This window comes from Hordeum vulgare, chromosome 2H (assembly GCF_904849725.1).
Source record: "Hordeum vulgare subsp. vulgare chromosome 2H, MorexV3_pseudomolecules_assembly, whole genome shotgun sequence".
Taxonomy (NCBI): Eukaryota; Viridiplantae; Streptophyta; class Magnoliopsida; order Poales; family Poaceae; genus Hordeum; species Hordeum vulgare.
This window is the reverse complement of record NC_058519.1, coordinates 244,900,671-244,925,161: the sequence shown is the minus strand read 5'-3', so window position 1 is coordinate 244,925,161 and position 24,491 is coordinate 244,900,671. Positions and strand designations below refer to the sequence as shown.

At 47.5% G+C, this 24,491-nt stretch overlaps 1 protein-coding gene across 2 annotated transcripts in view; it reads right to left on the bottom strand.

Moving 5' to 3' along the window:
• The window catches only part of LOC123425992 (protein RETICULATA, chloroplastic-like), a 36,162-nt gene that overhangs the window by 6,564 nt on the left and 5,107 nt on the right, over positions 1–24,491 (bottom strand). For both annotated transcript variants that reach the window (XM_045109767.1, XM_045109769.1), the window contains exon 7: positions 1,948–2,012. In XM_045109767.1, the coding sequence (XP_044965702.1) occupies positions 1,948–2,012 (65 nt within the window). The remainder of the gene's footprint in view (positions 1–1,947; positions 2,013–24,491) is intronic.

Below are 24,491 nucleotides of genomic sequence, written 5' to 3'. Positions count from 1 at the left end.
CTTGCAAGTGGGTCTACAAGGTTAAGAGCCACTCATATGGTTCACTTGGGCACTACAAAGCTCGTCTTGTGACTCGTGGCTTTTGAGACTTTTGCTCCTATGGCCAATATGACCATTGTTCGCACACTTCCTGTTGTGGCCTTTGTTTGCCACTGGTCTGTCTCAACTTGATGTTAAGAACCCATTTCTTAATGGTGAGTTGTGCAAGGAGATTTACATACAACCACCAGTTGGGTATTTTGTTCCTGGCGGCATGGCCTGCCGTCTTCATCGCTCTCTATATGGCCTTAAGAAAGCACCTCGCGCCTAGTTTGAGCGTTTTGCCTCTGTGGTGATTACCGCTAGTTTTTTAGCGAGGGCTCATGATCCTGCGTTGTTTGTTCCCCTTTCTGCTTGTGGTTGGACTCTTCTTTTGTATGCTGATGACAAAATCATCACTGGCGACGATCGTGAGGTCATTGCCTTTGTGAAGGCACATCTTAGTTGGCAGTTTCTTAAGTCTAATCTAGGCCCTCTTCGCAACTTTCTTGGGATTGAGGCCTCATCGACACCTGATGGCTTTTTTTATTTTCAAAGAAAAGTATAACCAGAATCTTCTTGTTCGTGCTGCTGTTAATGATGAGCGCATTGTCGAGACACCCATGGAGCTCAATGTTCACCTCCGTGCTACTGATGGTGACCCGTTGTCTGATCGGACGCGTCATCGTCACTTGTTCGGAGTCTTGTCTATCTAGTTGTCACTCGTCCGGATATCTCCTATCATGTCTATATTTCGAGTCAGTTTGTCTCTCCTTCCACTTTGGTTCACTATAGTCACCTTCTTCGTGTTCTCCAATATTTTTGTGGCACGATCTCTCATCGTTTTTTTCTTTTAGTTCATTATAGCTTCAAGCCTATTCAGATACTACGTGGACTAGTGATCCCTCAAACCGCCATTCATTTTCTGTTTACTGTGTTTTTCTTGGTGGTTCTCTCATTACCTGGAAGACAAAGGAACAGACTGCAATGTCCCGTTCGAATGAAGAGGCCAAGTTATGAGCTATGGCTCATTGACTGAAGAGGTGACTTGGTTATGGTGGTTACTTCAGGAGTTCGGTGTTTCTATCACTACACCTACTATGTTATTGTTTCAACAGTATAGATGCTATAAGTATTGTGCACGACCCTGTGAAGCATAAACTCACCAAGCATATTGGTATTGTTGCTTCTTTTGTGTGTGCTAGTGTACAGGATCAGGTTATTACTCTTCAATATGCGCCTTCCGAGTTACCGTTGGCGGATTTCTTTACAAAGACTCAGGATCAGGTTATTACTCTTCAATATGCGCCTTCCGAGTTACCGTTGGCGGATTTCTTTACAAAGACTCAGACTAAGCACAACACGACTTCTATCTCTCCAAACTCAGTGTTGTTGATACTCCGTGAGTTTGAGAGAGGAAGTTAGAGTTGTATATATTTAGCCGTGTACCACTTTGTATTTTTTTATGTTCTATATAGGGTTTTCCACATATTGTACCACAGTTGTACATGTATATCGGTCTATGGCCACCCGGAAATACAAGTTGCATATTTCCTAACAGACCCAATGTGTTAGAAGAACAAAGCAAACCAAGAAATTGGTTCGTTCTTATCTATTTAAATAATGTTTGTGAGCTGACACGGTACAAAAACCTAACCAAAAGATCAAGATGGCCATGCAAAACAGTTCGCACTAGCGGGAAAGAGAGAATTGTTTATTTTTGTTGTAATAGGTCCCATCGTTGGTTGAAAAACACATCTATACATTGGAAAGAAAACACAACGATTGATAAATTAGCCATTTCTCTTCGAACCAGCGCTACATTAGACATGGCCTAAGTAGTCAAGTAATCAAACCGCACGGAGTATGTGAACTTTATTTCAATATTAAATGCATAACCTGGCTAAGGTAAAACATCAGGTCACTTACCCCACAAAACAGAAGTTTTTAGAAGAGGTGGAACAGGTACATCATTCTCTGACTTCTTTACACTCCTGCATTAACAAATTTGAAGGAAATAGTAAGTTCTGAGATGCATAAACAAAGGTAGACATATTATACTGGTATTCTCAGGAAAGTACTCTTATCAGATAATACTACTAAAAACAAATTGTGTTCTGTTGTACATAAATGATAATTATATCATGCACAGAGGTACATTCAAAATCAGGACTAAGATGGAGCAAACAGTGTTTGGAAAATATCTGCTTAACATAGTTTGTTGAGTATAATGACAACATATTTTATACCAGTATTGTAACATCAAGCTTGTTTCATCTAAGAACTTTATCTCAACTAAAGATGTAACTGCATAGATTAGCAATCTCGGTGAAAAATTAGGCACGCCCGGGCGCGCTGATCAGAGACAAAACAAGATATGGAGCATCGCACGGACATAACCATGGCAAGAGTACCTTTGCCAAGTGACACGTGCTACTTCTACTTCATACATACAAAGGTGAATCTTCCCCTTTACACGTGTCAGCCTGTGTCCTTCAAGGATGGTATACATACATACTCCTCTCGTGTTTGTGCATAGGTATTGCCGGAGCTTCACGGATGATGAGGAGGAGTGTCAGCACCAACGTACGACTACACCATCCGCGAGGGAAGCTTGGAAGAGAAGGAAGAAGAAGCAAGAACAGCTTCTGAAAGGCCCGGACCTTCCGGCCTGTCCGGAACCTCCGAACCCCGGACCTTCCAGCCCCCGACGACCAAACCAGCTCCTAGGCGCGCCAACTCTGGATAGCCCGGACCCTGGCCGGACCTCGCCAGGAACCTTCGGACCCCGGACCTTCCAACCTGCCCGGAATTTCCGGCCGCAGCGCACCCTAAGTGCCCCAACTCTCAAGAAACCCCGGAACCTACTCGGACCTGCATCGGAACTTCCGGCCTACGTGCGTGCAACCACTCGGACCAAGGCTCATGTACCCCTCTCTCCCTCCTATCTCACCCTAGACTATAAATACTTGTCTTCCACCTCCGTTTTAGGGTTAGCTCATGCATAGACATCTTTGATTGTTAAGCATAGCTCCATCTACTACCTCCTCCCATGGAGATGCCTCCATGTGAGAAGACCACGTAGTGGATGCCAAGACCCCTTACGAGGGAAGATCCCCTAGTGGATTCAAGGCTCCATCTCCCCACGGTATTTGGGATGAACTCTACCATGTATCTTACTTTTTCGTTGTGGTTCATGTACCTTTGTGGATCTTGTGTGTGGTGAGTCTAGTGGATGTGTGATTGGATTTGTTCTTGAGTGTTTTCTCTTGTGATTTCTCCACGTTCATCCCCGTGTTCTTCGTGTTCTTGAGGAATCCCCCTCCAATTCATGAAAGATCGACACCCACGGGTCTGCCCCGGTATCAAGAGCCAGGTTTCTCGCGAAATTGGAGTCCTCCCCTTCGTTTTCTAGCCTTAATTTTGTTTGATTTCGTCCCAATTCAAAAATCCCCACCAAAAATAGCCATACCAAAATTTCTTGGATTTGTTGCTTCTTGTGAGATTTTGTTGATTTTGACCCATGGAATTCATGTTTTGCAAGTAGATCTAGCTTCCCCTCCACGAAATTTCCCCCAATTTTCTTTTTCCCCATCAATATTGACCCACGAAATCAAGTTTTTCCGCCCCCGTTCTCAGATCTGGAACCTAGGGTTCATCCCTGAAGTATTTTCGCGACCCCCGAAACTTCCGGCCTAACCAGAAAGTTTCCACCAAAATCCCCAGGTTTTCCCCTGACTTTTTCTGCTACCCTCGGAACTTCCGATACCCCCCGGACCTACCGGAGCCCGGAACTTCCAGCCTAACCAGAGTCAATGCATAGATTTCAGCATTGCGCTGGTTCACCGTTTTGGCCATAACTAATTCATCTGGAGTCCGATTTTGACGTTCTTTAGCTCGTTGGATAGCTATTGACTTCCCCCATCTCACAAAAATACTTCCAAAACCATTTGACTCCATCAAATTTTTTGCATTTTGGCATCTTTGCCTAGGCCTCCACCATAACTTCCGCATAGTTTTCCCACCATACTTCTTCCGCCAACATCATAACCCAAATTTGGTTGAGATTTTGAGTTGTGGTTTCCGTTTCCTAAGGTGTTTCGGCTAATTAGGGGCGATGCTACATTGACAACACCGCAACTCATCATCGCCTCGGCCTCGACATCGGCCACTTCGCCTTTTGGCACCACAACCGTAAGCAAGGACGGTAACCTCGACGACATCATTGTATGTTTCCTTGCCGTTGCTTTGATCGCTCCGAGCCTATTGCGTACCTTACCCATTGAGACTAGCGAGTTGAGAATTGTCGGGCCACATTACTTGTGCACTATAGTGATACTCTTATGTCGCATAGCTAGTTTTAGCATGCAAACATCTTGTTATTTACATTGTGCCATAAGTGTCTCCCGTGCATATCCATCATACTTGTCTCATATATATTGGTTCGAGCATCAAGCATTGACTATCCAAAACAAAAGCTTTTAAGCAAAAGAGGAGATACAAAAGAGCTTCTAAGCAATAGCAATAGCAATAGCATCGCCAAATTGCATATCATATTGGTAGCATATCATTAGCATACTTGATCATCTTGGATCATACATACATAGCATAGTTGGGATTGAAGACGACGCGTTTACTCTTATAGGTTGGTGCACAAGCGCGTATCTAGCCCATTTGAGCAATCGAGCTATTGTCTCTCTAGTATCCATGAAACAATAGTTTTCTTCGGGTCTCGCATATTTTCTGCTCATTCCTTGGTTGCGCGGATCCCACTTATATATCCGTGTGTGTGTGTTCCTAGTGCCACCATAGCTATTGATCTATTTGCTTTGCATTGCAATTTTGTTAATCTTCCTCAACATTTTCAATATCTTGACTAACATTTTGCTTGAATTTTGTGCCACTTGTCCTAACTGAGCCACTCGATAAGCTTTACTTTGTAGGTGTGACTGAACAAGTCGGTATCAATTCCACTATTCTCTCATGTCACATTGAGTGAAACGGGATACATCCACAACTTTGGGAAACGGTATTGGTGTTGTTTATCTCATTTCCCACTAATATTTGCTCGAGTCTTGTGATGGCTAGGCAAAGCACATCTACTTCGGTCTACAATCACAACGACGAGTTTGATGCCATGAAGAAAACCATCGATGCCAAGATGGGTGCTCAAATGGAGGAGCTCAAAGCCCTCATCAACGACCGCACGAGATCTTCATCATCGTGCACATGCTTCCGAGTTACCATCTCTGGCAAGATCAAACCGGCATCGACACCATCACCGACATAAAGAAATAACGACGCCAACATCATGGCGTCCAACGATGAACAAGTGTGAAGGTCACGAGCTTGACCCCGACCACCACTCGATGACTTCACCACCTACCTTGGCATCTTCGCCAAGCGACTTCAAGGCATCTTCGCCTTTGGATATGCGGGATCTTCACCGACAAGCACCTCAAGAGAAGCTTTCCAAGCTCAAGTCTGAAACTCCCACGAGCTACTACGACTTCGACACCGACTTTGAGATTCCATTCTATGGGACTCAAGACCCCGAAGAGTACCTCGGGTGGGAGCGCAAGATGGACACCTACCTCAAGCTACTTCAAGTCTCTTCCGAAGATCAAGTGAAGTGCGCCACAAGAAACTTCCACGACTACGCGTCGACATGGTGGCTTCACACACCTTCGAAGAGCTTCTGATGAGTTGGTCCAAGACGAAGAAAGTTATGCGGCAAGAGTTTGTGCCTTCTACATACACGGAACATCTTCAACGCCAATTGGAGAACACCATACAAGGATCAAAGCCCCTCGGCGAGTACTTCATGGAGATGAAGAAAGCCTTGCGACAAGTCGGAGTTGCCGACCACATTTGGATAAAGTTCCACTTCATGATGGGTTTGAACAACGACATCGCCATGACTATCTTCACCAACACCTACAATTCTCTTGATGACCTCTACTTTGGTGCTCTCAAGGCGGAACAAGAACTCAAGGCCAAGGCTACTCGACCCCGCGCACACTTCGCGACGACCAAGCTCGACGAGCACGAGCATGAGGACGGTACCACCAAAGATGTCCAAGACCGACGAGCTCCAAGACGACGCTCCCCAATCTGACTTCACCGCCATTCCTCTTTGTGGCGTTAACTACGCCGAGTCTTCCACGACACTTTTTGAAGACAGCGCGGCGACGACCATGACTACGGAGCCAATCAAGGAACATGCTTTGGAGGCGACCGACAAGAGGCAAGCAAGGATGATGCTTCCATCTTTGCAGGCAAGAGTGATGATGTGCCATCTTCGGCCTTCATCCACGGCGACGGTGACGACATGGTTGAGCATGGGATTTTCCCTTCGACCACGGCGGCGTTTGGAGATGAGTTGAGAGACTTTTGCCACCATATTGAGAGTGGGAGTGACTTCACCACTAGCCCCAAATGTGATGAGTTGCCCCAATTCCCATGTGAGGAGAGACACAACCCCCACCACTTGAGTGAGACAAGTGACTCCACCATATGTGACTTTGAGTGCAACTACCTAGAGGGAGGGAGTGAGCCACCACCACTTTGAGCGAGTGAGGTAGTTGGTACAGCATGTGAGGCCATTTTGATTTCTAATAACTTAAACCTCTACCTCTATTATGTCTTCTCCTTTGATGCTAGGTCCCATATACGATGACGCGCCGATCCTCGATGACTTCATCCTTCCTTTGGACAAGACCATGGCCATGGTGGAATATGATGCACCCCCCACATGGTTCCATCATGATGACGACAACCACGAATTGGTTTCTCCCACCTTTTTTCGAGAAAACGCAAAGACTCTGCGTTTCTTTTCATTGAAAAGGGAGAGAGTTTAACAATACACGCCTCCGAGGAGGAGGCTCATAGGGGTGCAAAAATAAAACACAAAAACTAGTGAACGTCCCAGGTCAGCGGCATGATCACCCCAAGGCCAGTAGCCCCAGCCCGAACCCAAAGGGATGCCTCCTCTCTGATTCTTGTCGCGAGCAGGGTGGTGGATGGTTGCTCGCCGTCGAACACACAGGAGTTGCGGTGCTTCCAGAGCATCCATGTCGTCAGGTGAGTTGTCATGGCGAGGCCCTTGCGCATGGGTTTTGGCGTCTCCAGCTTGGCATGCATCCACCAATCGTTCAGTGTGACCTCTTGGTCTGGCGGCCGGCAGGTCAGCCGTAGCCAGGAGAGCGTCTCATGCCATACCTGCCGCGAAAAGGGGCAGGTGACTAGCAGGTGGCGCATCATTTCAGGCTCTTGGTCGCACAAGACGCAGCGCGGATGGTGCTGAAGGCCGCGGCGGCGCAATCGGTCCGTGGTCCAGCATTTGTCCAGATTGACGAGCCACAGGAAGAATTTGACGCGTGGCGTGGCCCAGCTCTTCCAGGTCAACTTCCATGCATCGCAGCTAGCGGAGCCGTGGAAGGAGGTCAGGTAGACGTTGCCCGCAGAGTAGGAGCTGCTCGAGGTCCACCTCCAGATTAGTTGGTCTGGCTGGTCGGTGAGGGCGATGCCTTCGGTTTCACGCCACAGCAACAGGTATTGACCTATTTCGTGGATGCCCAGGTCGTCGTGTATATCTCGCGTCCAAGCAGAGTTCAGGAGGCCCTCCGCGATGGTGCGCTGCTTGCGCCGGTGCTTGGGGATGCAAGCATAGAGCTGTGGCGCGATCTCACCGATGGAGCGGCCATTGATCCAGCGGTCCTCCCAAAATTTGCCCATTCTGCCATCTCCCACGGCGAGTGAGGTGGAGGCGAAGAACAGGGCATGCTCCTCCTTGGAGAAGTGGAGATCGAGGCCATGCCAAGCTCAGCCCTCGTCAGTACGGCTGAACCAGAGCCACCGCAGCCGTAGGGCGAGCCCAGCGCGCTCCATGTCCTGGACGCCGAGGCCGCCGAGGGGGGAGGCCGGCAGATGCGACGCCAATTGACGTGGCAGCTGTCGTCGTTTGCGGCGGCGCGACCCTCCCATAGGAATCCTCTCTCAATTTTCTCAATGAGCTTGATCGTTTTCTTCGGTGGGGCGAAGACGAGGATTTGGTGGATAGGGATGGCGCAGAGCATGGACTTGACAAGTGCTAGGCGGCCCGCTTTGTTCATGAGACTGGACTTCCAGTTAGGGAGCATGTCGCCAACCGTGTCAACCAGGGCCTGCAGTTGGGCGCTAGTGGGTCGCCGGATGGTGAGAGGGATCCCGAGGTACGTGAGCGGCAGGTCCGCGATCTTGCACCCAAGGAGCTCCGTGATCAGTACCGTGTCTCCCCGTGCGCAGTTGAGCATGGTGGCGGAGCTCTTGTTGTAGTTGACGTGGAGCCCCGAGGCTCGACCGAAAAGCTCCAGGATCGCCTTGATCACGGTGAGGTCGCTCGGGGAGGGGTGGCAAAACAACAACATGTCGTCAGCGTAGAGCGAGATTTCCAGGATAGGGCGGCGAGGGTGCAGCTGCTCCAAGATGCCAAGCGACATGGCCCGTCTAATGAGACGTCCCAGCGTGTCCACGGCGAGGACGAAAAGTTGAGGCAACAGAGGGTCGCCCTGCCGCAGCACCCGGCGATGCCAAATAGAGGTCCCGGCTCGCCGTTGATCAGCACTCGTGTGCATGCGGACGATAGCAAGATGGCCAACCAGTCAAGGAACCTGCTCCCAAAGCCATACTGACCGAGGGCCTCGAACAGGAAGGGCCACGAGACGGTGTCGAAGGCGCGCGCGAGGTTGAGTTTAAGCAAGACCCGGGGCGCACGCAGCTGGTGCACGAGACGCGTCGATTGCCGGACGAGAACAAAATTGTCGTGGAGGGAACGACCGGCGATGAAGGCGTTCTGGTTCTTGCTGACCAGCTTGTCCAGCTTCGGTGCCAAGCGCAGGGAGAGCGTCTTGGCGAACACCTTGGCGACTAGGTGGATGAGGCTGATGGGTCGGTAGTCGCCGATGGCCTGGGCGTCCGGGCGCTTAGGTAGGAGTGAGAGCAGGGCCTGGTTAAGGCAGTGAAATCCTCTACTCCGCAGTTGATACAGCTGATGGAAGACGGCGACGACGTCGTGCTTGATGGTGGCCCGACAGGCACGGAAAAACTCCGCGGTGAAGCCATCCGGCCCCGGCGCACATGAGCGGAGCTCTAAAGGTAACATAGGTGATGGTTCTTCGGTTGTCCCACTAGTGGACTATCTTGATATTGATTGCTTGCATGATGTTGAACACTTTATGGATACTTCACACGCTATGTCTTCTTCATGCTTTAGATGCGTCACCAATTTATGATGCATATGATGATGAGCATGTCAACTCCGCCTATGTTGTCCCAGCATAGCCGGTCCCAAGCTCGGGTAAAGGAGGAGGGTTGTGATAGGCGTGGCGAGCCAACGTGAAAAACCCAGCCACTCTTATGGAGATGAAACCCAAAGGAAACTCGTTGGGGCGTAACCCTTTTAGCGACGCGCCACATTGGAACCCGCGTGTGGTGTCAAATGGGCAAGGGCCGGGCCGTCACCCCCTTGGTGGCGCGCCGTATCTTGATCTGGATACGGTGATAAGTGAGCAAGGGTCGGGTCACCGCATCCTTAGTGGCGCGCTGCACCGACGCCCCGGTGTAGTGAAAAATAAGCAAGGGTCTTCGCATTTGACTCGACGAGTGCGGAGGGTAAGGAAGTTAGCCGAGCCTAGGAGGATACGCTTAGGTAGCTGGAACGTAGGGTCCCTGACGGGCAAGTTACGGGAGCTAGTTGATACGGCGGTGAGGAGGCGTGTTGATGTCCTATGTGTCCAAGAGACCAAATGGAAGGGACAAAAGGCGAAGGAGGTGGAGGATACCGGCTTCAAGTTGTGGTACACGGGGACAAGTTCAAACAAGAATGGAGTAGGCATCTTGGTCAACAAGAGCCTTAGGGATGGAGTTGTGGACGTTAAGAGGCAAGGGGACCGGATGATCCTTGTCAAGCTGGTAGTTGGGTACTTAGTCCTCAATGTTATCAGCGCGTATGCCCCGCAAGTAGGCCACAATGAGAGCACCAAGAGGGAGTTCTGGGAAGGCCTGGAGGACTTGGTTAGGAGGGTACCTATTGGTGAGAAGCTCTTCATAGGAGAAGACCTCAATGGACATGTGGGTACATCTAACACAGGTTTTGAAAGGGTGCATGGGGGCTTTGGCTATGGCATCAGGAACCAAGAAGGAGAAGATGTCCTGAGCTTCGCTCTAGTCTACGACATGGTTGTAGCTAACACCCTCTTTAGGAAGAGAGAATCCCATCTAGTGACGTTCAGTAGTGGTCTACACTCTAGCCAGATTAATTTTGTCCTCTCTAGAAGAGAAGACAGACGCGCTTGCATTGATTGTAAAGCGATACCTGGAGAGAGTGTTGTCCCTCAACATAAGCTTGTGGTTGCTGACTTCCGCTTTAGGATTCGTGTCCAACTGGATAAGCGCGCCAAAGTCGCTAGAACGAAGTGGTGGAAGCTCAAGGGGGAGGCATCCCAGGCTTTCAGGGAGAGGGTCATTAACGAGGGCCCTTGGGAGGAAGGAGGCGATGCAAACTTGATGTGGACGAGTATGGCGACCTTCTTGCGGAAGGTCGCTCTAGAGGAGTTTGGGGTGACCAAGGGAAGTAGAAAGGAAGCTAAGGACACCTGGTGGTGGAACGATGAGGTCCAGAAGGTTATTAGGGAGAAGAAGGACTGTTTCAGATGCCTATATCTGGACAGGAGTGCAGCTAACATGGAGAAGTATAAGGTGGCGAAGAAGGCTGCAAAGCGGGCGGTGAGTGAAGCGAGAGGTCGGGCGTATGAGGACCTCTACCAACGTTTAAACACTAAGGAAGGCGAAAGGGACATCTATAAGATGGCCAAGATTAGGGAGAGGAAGACGAGGGATGTCGGCGAAGTCAAATGCATCAAGGACGGAGATGATCAGCTTCTTGTGAAGGATGAGGCGATCAAGCGTAGATGGCGGGAGTACTTTGACAACCTTTACAATGGAGAGGTTGACAGCTCTACCATTGAGCTAGACGACTCCTTTGATGATACCAGCATGTGCTTTGTGCGACGTATCCAGGAGTGTGAGGTTAAGGAGGCGTTAAAAAGGATGAAAGTAGGCAAGGCGATGGGTCCTGATGGTATCCCCATCGAGGTGTGGAGAGGCCTTGGAGACATAGCGATAGTATGGCTAACTAAGCTTTTCAACCTCATTTTTTGGTCAAACAAGATGCCCGAAGAATGGAGGCGGAGTATTTTAGTACCAATCTTTAAGAACAAGGGGGATGTTCAAAGTTGTACTAATTACCGCGGAATCAAGCTGATGAGCATTACTATGAAGCTATGGGAGAGTCATTGAACACCCCTTAAGAAGGTCAACAAGCGTGACCAAAAACCAATTTGGTTTCATGCCTGGGAGGTCTACCATGGAAGCCATCTTCTTGGTACGACAGCTGATGGAGAGATACAGGGAGCAAAAGAAGGACCTTCATATGGTGTTCATTGATTTGGAGAAGGCCTATGATAAGATACCTCGGAATGTCATGTGGTGGGCCTTGGAGAAACACAAAGTCCCAATAAAGTACATTACCCTCATCAAGGATATGTATGATAATGTTGTGACAAGTGTTCGAACAAGTGATGGCGACACCGATGACTTTCCGATTAGAATAGGGCTACACCAAGGGTCAGCTTTGAGCCCTTATCTTTTTGATTTGGTGATGGATGAGGTCACAAAGGATATACAAGGAGATATCCCATGGTGTATGCTCTTTGCGGATGATGTGGTGCTAGTCGATGATAGCCGAACGGGGGTTAATAGAAAGTTAGAGTTATGGAGGCGGATTCTAGAATCGAAAGGTTTTAGGCTTAGTAGAACTAAAATTGAATACATGAGGTGCAGTTTTAGTGCTACTAGGCACGAGGATGGAGAGGTTAGCCTTGGTGGGCAGGTGGTACCGGAGAGAGACACGTTTCGATATTTGGGGTCCATGTTGCAGAAGGATGGCGATATCGATGAAGACGTGGGCCACCGAATCAAGGCTGCGTGGATGAAGTGGCGCCAAGCTTCTGGCGTACTCTGTGACAAGAGAGTGCCACAAAAGCTAAAAGGCAGGTTTTATAGGACAGCTATCCGACCCGCGATGTTGTATGGCGCGGAGTGTTGGCCAACCAAGAGACGACATATCCAACAGTTAGGTGTAGCAGAGATGCGCATGTTGAGATGGATATGTGGCCACACAAGGAAGGATCGGGTACGGAATGACGATATACGAGAGAGACTTGGGGTAGCACCGATTGAAGAGAAGCTGGTCCAGCATCGTCTCAGATGGTTTGGACATATTCAACAGAGGCCACCGGAAGCGCCGGTGCATAGCGGACGGATAAAGCGTGCTAAGAATGTTAAGAGGGGTCGTGGTAGACCAAACTTGACATGGGAGGAGTCCGTTAAGAGAGACCTAAAGGTTTGGAATATCGACAAAGACTTAGCCATGGACAGGGGTGCGTGGAAGTTAGCTATCCACGTTCCAGAGCCATGACTTGGCTTCGAGATCTTATGGGTTTCAACTCTAACCTACCCCCAACTTGTTTGGGACTGAAAGGCTTGGTTGTTGTTGTTGTATGATGATGAGCATGTCGAATTACCTAGTTGTGATGCTATACTCCATAGGATATCTTGTGAAAATTCTATTGGTCACATCATGTTTGACAATCCGCTTGACTTGTCATATGCTATGCATGAGATCAACCATATTGCATCTTTGAGACATAGTAACTATGCATATGCCCTTAAAATAAACCCAATTTGCACATATGGCATAGATGACAAGCCCATGGTTATTGGCATTTGCTTTTCTTGTGATAATATTGCCATACGCCCTTTGCATCATTTGCGCAATTATTCACATATGTCATGCCATGACCACCATGCTTTGGATGTGCATTGTTTTGAATATTGTCCATGTTCTCCGAATTATGCTTCCCCTATTGCACATCAGGAAACCCCAATAGTTTCATCATACATGTTTGGAGATTTTGTCCCATCCCATCCATTGCATGATCCCACTACTTGTGTGCACAATCGGATTGCCATTGCTATGAATGATATGCTTGTGCCACATACTTGCTATAATTTGCATCCCACTCATGTTGAGCATAATAATTATTCGGATGACATGTTTCTATACCATGCCTCAAATTTCTTTGAGCATTGCTTATCTTGTGCTAACTCTTAGATAGACATACACATCATGATGGATGATGTGTACATTTATCACGCACACACTTTGTTTCGTGTGTCTCCTTGTTGTGTAGGTACACATGATTCATCATCAACCTCGCAAGCGCACGAGTTGACGAAACAAGCTCTAGAGAGCAACGCATGGAGTGCTTACCCTCCACCCACCCTCTTTGCGCAAATACTTCATGCATTTCTTCTACATGGCTCTCACGTGGTTATGGCTTATTGTCCATTACACATCTTACGCCCATATTGCCATGTTCACTTTGCATGATATGCTCATTTCTATGCCCTTACCATGCATTTGTGACCCATGCCTTGCATCTCACATGACACTTGATTCTCATATTTGTATGTGTATTTGCAAGCTTGGTGGAGATATTACTTGTTATTGCCATGTTTGCTTTGTGCCCCATGCCTATAATGATATTGATCATATCATGTTTCCGTGCTTGCGATATGTCATGTGCATTGTCTATGCCAATTATTTGCTCTCGTGACATGATTGCCATGATTTCTTCTAGTATGTTGCATCTCCGCACTACTAGCTTGCACGCCATGATCACTATGCTTGCTTATGTTGCATCACCAATGATACATAATTGCTCTTTTCATGCGGTTGATGACAACCATTGTCATGCTTTGCCCATGATTGATATTGCTTATTGTCATATGCCTCCATGTGTTGCCTCTTTCATGCTATATGACTTGCCATGTATTGAGTGCTGCAATGCTATTAATCTTGCTAACAAGATTACCCCCCATAGCTTTCTCTCATATTATTGGAGCTTTTGACATCTTTCATGTGAAGCATGCTTGTCTTCCTTCTTTGCACCATATGCCTAGTACCATGAATATTGCCATTGTTGCATCATATTATTCATGTTGTTGTGTTCCTAACGGTTATGTGCAAGAGAAGAGAACCATCATGATGGATGATGTGTTCACCTACCATGCACATACATTCTTTGCTTTGTTGTGTGTATGTGTAGGACACTTTGACTACATGTCAACTCCCACTTCACGTGAGTTGACCATTCGAGCTCTAGAGAGCGAGCCATGCTAGTCCGACGCGTTTCTACATCGCACTTGTTGGCGCATCGGCATTGTGACGGACGCACAAGGTCACGCTTTTGAGGTGACATCCTTCTTCCGCATGGATATTGTGGCTCATCATACTTGTGTTGCTTGTACCATGTCATATATTGATCATCTTGGACCACTTGCACACATATTAGTGATCTTGCTTTTCTTCACGATTGCCACATTGCCATGCCTCATGACATATATGCCTTGTGTGATGCATCCAACTTGTGTATTGTTTGCTATTATCATATGCTTGGTTGCAACAATGTCCATTCTTCACTTTTGTCATGTCACATTGCTTGCTACATGCTTGACTTGCTTGCCTCACACATGATGACCAATTGCTCTTTCTATTGTGTTGAGTGATACACTATCTTCACTACACCATGTGCACATTATGCTTGGATTGACTTGCACTTTGGATTGCTCCATGTGTTTAGACACTTCATTTTATTTGGTGTTGTGAATGATTCCTATGCCTTCCATAGACCTTTTGTTGATTGCTTTGTGCACGCTTGCTATGACCATGAGGTAGATGCTTGTTATATTGTCACATGCATATGCATCCCTACCTCACCTTTGCATACTTGTTTCCATGATTGCATCGTGTGTGCTCAATTTGTATGCTTACATGCCATGCCACAATCCTTTGTCACACCATATGATATGCACAATGACAACTCTTGTTCGGTGAATAACCGCTTGAATGCTTGGTTTTGCTCTAACGCTAACCGCATTTGTTTTTCCAAGTGTTTGTCCTATTTGCTCCTTTCGTGGGAATTACTAGACGGTGAGACATTGGAGGGTGCCCATATAGAGCTTGATGATGATCAGTGCTTCGTGATCGTCCACTTCTACACGGCAACGCCATCTCCTTCCCATGGTGATTTCGACTTCGATCCGAGGACGGATCTTTCCCAAGGGAGAGGGGATGATACGGAGCATCCCACGGACATCACCATGGCAAGAGTACCTTTGCCAAGTGACACGTGCTACTTCTACTTCATACATACAAAGGTGAATCTTCTCCTTTACACGTGTCAGCTTGTGCCCTTCGAGGATGGTATACTACTTGACACTCCTCTCGTGTGCATGCATAGTTATTGCTTCACGGATGACGAGGAGTGCCAGCACCTACGTACGACTACACCATCTGCAAGGGAAGTTTGGAAGAGAAGGAAGAAGAAGCAAGGACAACTTCTGGAAGGCCCGAACCTCCCGGCCCCCGGCGACCAGACCAGCTCCCAGGCACGCCAACTCTCCGGATAGCCCGGACCCTGTCCGGACCTCGCCCGGAACCTACGGACCCCAGACCTTCCGGCCACAACGCACCCGAAGTGCGCCAACTCTCGGGGAACCCCCGAACCTGTCCGGACCTGCCCTGGATCTTCCGGCACCCGGAACATCCAACCTGCGTGCGTGCAACCACTCGGGCCGAGGCCCATGTACCCCTCTCCCTCCTATCTCATCCTAGACTATAAATACTTGTCACCTCCGTTTTAGGGTTAGCTTATGCATAGACATCTTTGATTGTTGAGCATAGCTCCATCTATTACCTCCTGCCATGGAGATGCCTCCATGTGAGAAGACCACGTAGTGCATGCCAAGGCCCCTTACGAGGGAAGATCCCCTAGTGGATTCAAGGCCCCATCTCCCCACGGGATTTTGGATGAACTCTACCATGTATCTTACTTTCCCGTTGTTGTTCATGTACCTTTGTGGATCTTGTGTGTGGTGAGTCTAGTGGATGTGTGATTGGACTTGTTCTTAAGTGTTTTCTCTTGTGATTTCTCCCCGTTCATCCCCGTGTTCTTCGTGTTCTTGAGGAATCCCCCCTCCAATTCGTGAAAGAACGACACCCACGGGTCCGCACCGTATCAAAACACCTCATTTTGGCCCTGGGTGGGCGGGTTAGGCAGCCAGCAAGGTACTCTGGTGGCGAGAACAACTGGAGAGGAGAGGCGGCAACAGGGAAGGAGGGCGGAGGGGGGAAGGAGATGCCGCTATGAAGGTGTAACTGCAACGCGATATTGTCATTGTTGGCATCGAAAGGGATAGAGGGGAGCAGATGGACGCTCCGAATTAGGGCATATAGACGTTTTAGAGACCATCACAAGGCAAGCTAGGGTTCCAAAATGGGCCTTGTTGGGCTAGTTATGTTACACGAAGGAGAGGAGAAGTGATGCGGAGCACCGCGAACATCACCATGGATCCCCATCAAATGCAAGTAGACCAACTACAAGAGAACATGCATGAGCTATACAAAACGAGGTTACCTCACTCTTCGAGCTCCCTATTCACTCATGTGAGACATGGCTACTACCTCAATCTACCCTTTGCATACTCGGGTACAAGGGTAACTAGTGCGAAAGAACAAGGAAGGCCAAACCATACGCAAGGAGCAAGAAGAACAAGGAGAGAAGAAGAGGCTCCTCCAGCCAGGAGGTGGACAATCTAGCCACATTAAGGTTGGACAATCCGAGCTCACCCAGACAATCCGGCACCTAATTCAAACCGAGCGCAACCGACATCTGGCCGAATAGTCCGACACCTTTCCATTCCCTAGAGACCTACTTCACCCTCTTCTAGCCACTAGAAGGGCGGACTGTCCGGCCCAGAAGAACCTAGACCGTGCGGCTACCCGACCACGCCAACCACCAGACGTCCGCACTCGCCTAGAGCCTAATCAGCGCAGAGGGCAGACTATCCGAGCTAAATGGAATCTGGCTATCCGGTGGGCTTTGTGCAGTCAAATGGCCATCGGCTCATGTATCTCTCTTTCTCAAAGGTTAGCAAAATATAAACTACTCAAGGGGATCAAAGACCTCCGTCTTTGAAAAGAATCCTTCAGGATTACAAGGCCTCCCACGCGGAGAAGAATCCCTTCGGATTTCAAGTCGTCCTCTCCTCGGACTGGGGAAGAACTACCTCTGAAGACCTCCATCTCTCTTCGGGATCTGGGATGAACTGCCTTGTGTTTCCTTTTTGCCTTTGTTTGCTTATTCAATCTAAGTTGCACCTCATGTATTGACTTGTGATATGAGTGAGTACTTGTTGGTGAATCTTCGATTTGTCAGTGTTTCCCCTAATGATTTCTCTTATTTCCCCTTTGTTCTTCGTGTTCATACATGAATCCACCCCCAATCATGAAGATCAGGCCACCCCTACAGTTTGCCCCGGATCATTTGGTATCAAGAGACAGGTTTCCATGATTTGGAGTCCCTAGCTATATCTTCTAGCCTTGGTTTTTGTTATTTCCAATTTTCAAAATCCCCACCAAAAATAGCCTCATTCCAATGTTGTCTGATTTGTTAGTGCTAGTGAGATTTGGTTGGTTCTAGCTCCAAGGATTCAGTGATTTACTAATGGATGTAGCCCCCCTTTGCGTTGCTTTAGCCAATTTTGCCCAAAAAAAATCCTTTCCCCACCAAAAACTTTCCTTGAAAAGTGTAGTTTTTGGCCACTCGGACCATCCGACCCTGTAAGTTTTCATCCGGTTTTACCATGCATCTTCATCGGTTAATCACTTCGTTGGATTTTTTCGAAAAATCTTTGTGAGTGCCCCGACAAGGCACGTCTACACCGGTAAGTCCACCGCCAACGACTACGTCTACAATGATGACCACTTCATCATTTTGACAACCTTCAGCGAAAGCAAGGCCGGAACACTTCCGACTTCATCAAGGGTAAAGGTGACGTGAGGTATCCATTCCATCATAGCTTGCTCTTCCCTTGCCATTACCTTTGATAGCCACTCAACCATCTGTGCACACTTTGCTCCTATTGAGACAAGCTATTTGAGAATTGTCAGCCCTCATGAACTTGTGCAATGTAGTGACCACTTGCACATTATTACATGTTATAGTTACTCCCTGCATCTCCCATGATGGTTGTCTCACATATTTGGTCGAGGCTCAAAGAGGTGGTGAGAAGGAAGAAAAAGTAAACAAAAAGAGGAAGAAAAGGATACAAAGAGCTTATAACCAAAAGAGTTCGAGCAGCTGATACTTGTGCAAAGGATGTATCGGATAGGAACATGTTACACTTGTCATCGTAAGTTGGTACGTTGGTGCCAAGTTAGCCCTAGCATGCAATCAAGCTAGCGTCTCTCTTTGTGCTTGTGCAACGTGAGCATTAGACTTTGTTAGGAACTTTTCCCTTGCTCATTCTTTTGGTTGCACTAGCCCTGTTATTTTTGTGTGTCGCGTTTCTCTTGCTCATTCATCTACATTTGTGATCTACATGTATCTCATTTGCGATCATTTGGATCTTACCCAACTTTATCAGTTCTTAATCTGCTTGCTGCATGATTGAGCCACTAACCCCTCCAAGCTCCATATAAAGCCTTGTGTACAGGTGTGTACACTTCTTGATAAAGAACACTTCCAAGTCTCGCTCATTTTGCATTGACAATCTTGAGATCACTTGATTCTTCAACGGCATGAGAAAGAGGTAACTTGGCGTTGTTCATTTGCCTTTGATTCTCACACCTTGCTCGAGTGTCACGTCACAACTAGGAAAAGCACATCTCATCTGGTATTATGATGATCAAAAGAATCACACTCACAACTAGGAAAAGCACATCTCATCCGGTATTATGATGATCAAAAGAATCACACAACTATGTCTCCAAGGTGTTACGTCCGTCTCAACGAGCTATGCACGAGGCCAATGCAATCTTAGATGGGTGTATCACACGTCTTTCAATTAACATGCGAGAAGCCAAAACTTGTAACAAGGACTACCTGGACACCAAATTGAATGCGCAAATGGACAAGTTCCGCAACACCTTCCACAACCACAAGTACTCTTCCACAACATGCGAGAAGCCAAAACTTGTAACAAGGACTATCTGGAAGCCAAAACTCAAGTGTACATCGCTCTAAGTGCCCATCATCACCAAGTTCACACCGGTCGCGGCGCCACCACCACCATGAAGACTAAGAGCCCAACTGAACCTCACCTCCTCATCATGGCAGTTGGTTACAAGACCGCATTCTCGATCATGAACATCGAAAACGTGAAGCTCAAGAGCAACCCACCAATGAAGCATGTGATGATACGCAACAAGTTTGAAAAGCCTTGTAAAGACTTTTCGGGCTCTTTTATAATATAAAAATTACAATGGGACTTTTGTCCTACTGTGTACATTCAAAAAAATTGAAAAGCCGAAAAAAAAAATTACAAGAGCACTATTTGCATCTACAAGAAGAAGCTCGCCACGGGGAACAAACAAACCAAGCGCACCAAGCTCTACGCGCGCAAGGCAATACACGGAGCAAACCCGTCAAGCTTGTGAAGCACGACAAGCGGAGGAGGCTCGTCTTAAACAATGACATGAAGTGCACTGCATAGCCACACCACGCATTGAGCACCACCTCTGAAATGAAGACCGAGACAACCCACCACCTCATCGACATGAAGGGCGCTTTGGCAACCTCAAATTATTCGGCCACATCGACCCCGAAAAAGAGTGTACAAGATCTTCCAAGTCCACAACTTTGAAGACCCAAAGAAGATCGACAAGGCATCCCTTGAGTCCGATGAGTACGCACTTGTGTGGTAGGAACAAGGTTAACAACTTTGACAAGAAAGCAAAGAGGCCCCCATTGCCACTTGCGATGCAATGAAATAAGTCATGAGAGTGAGATTCATACCCACACACTATACTCATGACCTATCCAAGAAGCTCCAAGACAATGGCTCATTTTCTCGGTGAGCTCAACCATCCCATCAAGAGGGTTGCGGATTTCCAACCCTAATACTTGTCTGAGTTGGTCCACCAACCAACGCAAGCGGAGAGACAAGTCCAAGACAACGTCAAGTACTCCAAGTTATCCACCTTCCCTTCGAGTTACTTTGCCTCCAACTCTCAAACAAATTCAAGTATGGTGCCATACCAATGAGACACATCTACAAGTGGTGTTCCTTCAAGCTCCAAAGCACCGGTGACTACATCAAGTCGCCCACCTCCAAACTCTACAAGGCTCCGACCTAGACCAAGTGCAAACCCTATAAGGGACTCAACCGGCAAAACAGACCAAATTGAGTGCTTCACATGCAAAGGTCGCAGCCACAAGTCATGAGTGCCACACCAAGCGCACTATGGTGATTAATGAAGATGGAGAGTACGAGTTCATGAGTGATGGAGAACTCGAAGCTTTGCAACATGTTGCTCGCCATCAACAAGTCAACCAAGACATGGTCAAGTTTTTTGTGACGCTGATTCGAGCACCGGTCTTGTTGTCTCAAAGATCCTGACCAACAATGCCACTTATTTCACTCAAAAGTCGAACCAATGGAAGATCAAGCAAATGATAATTGATGGCGGTACTTGTCACAACTTGGGAGTATGGAACTTTGCTCAAAGTTCCACGTCATGTACAAGCGCCAGCTCAGCCCTACGAGGTCCAATGGCTCAGTAACACCGACACCATCAAGGTTGAGCACACCGTGGATGTATCTTTCAAGATCGACACCTATAAAGATAGTGTGGAATGTGGTGTAGTGCCCATGACCGTTTATCATCTTGTCTTGGGACACCCATGGCAATTTGACTGTGGAGTAATTCCAATGGTCGCACCAATCTCTATAGCTTCAAGTGGAAGGAAAGGAATATATGTGTGTCGCCCTATGTCTCCAAACCAAGGCATAGCCGACAAGTCTAGCGCCAACAAGACCTTTGAATGATCATGATATTGTTGAGTCCAGTAAAGGAGTGAGCCACCTAAAAGAGATTGGGTGCCACAAGCCCAGAATGAGTGTCCATGACGAGTGAAAATGAGGATATGGTTCTCTTAGCCACAAAATTTAATTTGAGGAAGTGGATGAGAACCCATCGGTGCTTCACTTTGTGCTTTTTGTACAAAGATAAAGACATTTTAACTAGGAACTCTCATGCTCTTTCTAGTTCCATTTCAAATGTTCTGCAGGAATTCGTGGATGTCTCTCCTTCGGAGACGCCACCGTGCCTTCCTCCACTATGAGGCATCGAACACCGGATTCACATCATTTTCAGCACTCCACTTACAAACCGCCCTCCGTGCCACATTAACCCCGAAGTGACCAAAGAAATACAACTGTCAAGTACAAGAGCTACTTGACAACGGGTGTGTTCGCGAAAGCTTGAGCCCTTGTGTTGTCCCGATGTACTTGTACCTAAGAAGGATGGATCTTGGCGAATGTGTGTCAATTGTCGTGCTATTAACAACATTAATGTGCACTATTGACACCCCATGGAAGAATGGGTGGAAGATGGATTGGTTTCGTGCATCTGGAGCGATGTCGGCTGCAGTTTATATATACAAGCAAACTTGCCAATCAAAAGAAGATTACATCATGTAGTTACAATCTCAACTATACGCACACGTCCATGCTTATCTATACAAACTTGAGGTACACATCCGGTAAGGTTGTTAGGATCTATATAATATCGCTAACACACACCGTTCAATCACAACCCGATAGGCCGTGATTGTGACATAGCGTGTGAAACTGCTGAACCCTGACTGGTTTCGTCAGATCATCCGCCAGCTGATCCTACTTTTAGATGAACCGTATCTCCAAGGTCGTGTGTGCGACTCCCGCAAACGAAGAGGAAGTCCAACCCAATATGTTTTGTGCGAGCGTGGAAGATGGGATTCGCTGATACGTATGTAGCATCGAGATTGTCGCCCATGGAGTTGGGGATCGGGATTGACATGCGCCAAGCTCCCTCAATAACGATTGCAACCAGATGATCTTCGCTGTCTCATTTGTCAACACCTTGTACTCAACTTCGATGATCTTCGCTGTCTCATTTGTCAACACCTTGTACTCAACTTCGATGCTCGACCGCGAAAAAGTCATTGCTTCCTCGAACTCCACCTGACAAGGTTGGAAACAAGAAACACGAGGAAGCCACTTGTGGATCACCTGTCATCAATTGAACCTGCCCAATCTGCGTTCAAGAACGCGTTGATTTGTCCGGGGGGGCGGCAGTGTTGGTTGTTGTTGCTTCTTACCCTGGTTGGTGTAGTCGCGACTGCCGCCGTTGACGTTTCCGCTACCACCATTGTCGCGGTACTGACCACCGCGGCTTGCGCTGTTGGCGGAGATGTTGTAGCTGCCTCCAGCACCTTCCTGGCGGAGCTCATAGTCGAGCATGTGTGCGAAGAGGCCATCAACGCTGACTTCCGTCACACGAGTGGTGACCAACGTGACGAGTGAATCGTAGGAGTTGTCCAGCCTTGTGAGCAGGTAGGTGACGAGGTCGTCATCCAAGACAGCGCGGCCAGCAAAGGCGAACATATCGGAGAGCGTTTCGACGAGACTGAAATACTCCGTCCTCATTAGGTTTTTGTTTTGGATAGTAGCTACTTGCTTGCACAGCTGCATGATCCTCGCCTTGGAGTGTGAGGCAAACATCCTCTCCAGGGCCGCCCAAACGGTGGCCGGTGAGGTGTGCAACGCCACCCACGCTAGCACTTCATGATCAAGCGTCGAAAGGTGGCCCGTGAGGACGAGCGCCTCTTTTGCAACGCAGACGGCATGGGCTGGATATCAACAAGATTGGCATTGGCGTCGCTCAATGTCGGCATGCGCATGGGGGAGCGACCAAAGACCCGTCGACAAAGCCGAAGAGATGGTGGCCTCGCAAGATCGGAACGATCTACGCCCTCTATAGCAGGTACGTGGCACCGGCGAGCTTGACGGTGACTAGCTCGGCGAAGTTGGGAACCAACACAGAGGATGATGCCATGCTACTGGTGAAGGTGGAGGCCATGGCGCCAGATGTCTGGGCGACGAGCGTACCAATGGTGGATGAGGATGTCATGGTGTTTGACGTCTAAAGGTTTCAGAGAAGGAGGCTTTGTTACCATGAAAGAATGGGTGGAAGATGGATTGGTTCCATGCATCTAGAGCGATACCGGCTGTGATTTATATATACGGGCAAACTTGCCGATCAAGAGAAGATTACATTAGGTTGTTACAATCTCAACTATACGCACACGTCCATGTTTATCTATAAAACGTGAGGTACACATCCGGTAATGTTGTTAGGATCTATAAAATATCGTTAACACCCCACTCCGCACTCAGATGATATGCTAGATGAACTTGGTGGTGCCACTATGTTTTCAAAAATTGATTTGAGAAATGGCTACCACCAAATCTGTATGCAAGTGGGTGACGAATGGAAAACTGCTTTGGAAACCAAATTTGGTCTTAATGTATGGCTTGTGATGCCCTTTGGATTGTCTAATGCCCTAGCACCTCATGCATTTGATGAAATTATGTGCTTAGGCATCACATTGGCAAATTTGTTGTTGGTTACTTTGGTGACATGTTGATATATAGAAAATCTATTGATGATCATCCCATTCATGTTTCCGAAGTCCTTGAAGTGCTAAGAAATGAGAAACTTCTGTTAATCTTGAAAAGTGCACACTTTGCACCATTCAACTCATTTTTCTTCAATTTCGTTGCCTTCTCATGGCATTGAAGTAGATTAGTCTAAGATCGACAAGATTTAAAGTTAACCACAACCCACGAATTTGATGCAAGACTGTAGTTTCGTTGGGTTGACCGAATTTGATCAACATTTTGTCAAGGATTTTAGCACTATTGCTTCACCATTGCATACTCTTTCCAAAGAGGATATGCATTTTACTTCGGTTCCTTCGCGAAACAAAACTTTTCTTAAACATAAGCATCGCTTGGTTCATGCCACATTGCTTATTTTGCCGGATTTTGCAAAACGTTTAAGATTTGAGTGTGCGCTGGTGGTATCGACATAGGAGGCATGCTTATGCAAGTGCGTAGACCAGTAGCTTACTTCAAAGAAAAAATAGTTGACGCACAATCAAACTATCCCATTTATGACAAATGTAATGTATGCTTTGGTTTGTGTCTTGCAAATTTGGCAACGTATTGGTGGCCGAAGGAATTTGTTGTCCATTCCAATCATGGATCGCTCAAGTACATTAAGAGCCAAGCCAAACTAAACCGTGGACATGCTAACTGGAGTGATACATTGATCCTTTTCCCTATGTCATTATGTGCAAGAAGGGCAAAGAAAATGTGGTAGTGGATGTTCTTTCCCAAAAAATCATGTTACAAAAACTTGAGATTAATGTCACGGGATTTGATCACATTAAGGATTTGTATGCCATTGACCCTTTCTTTGC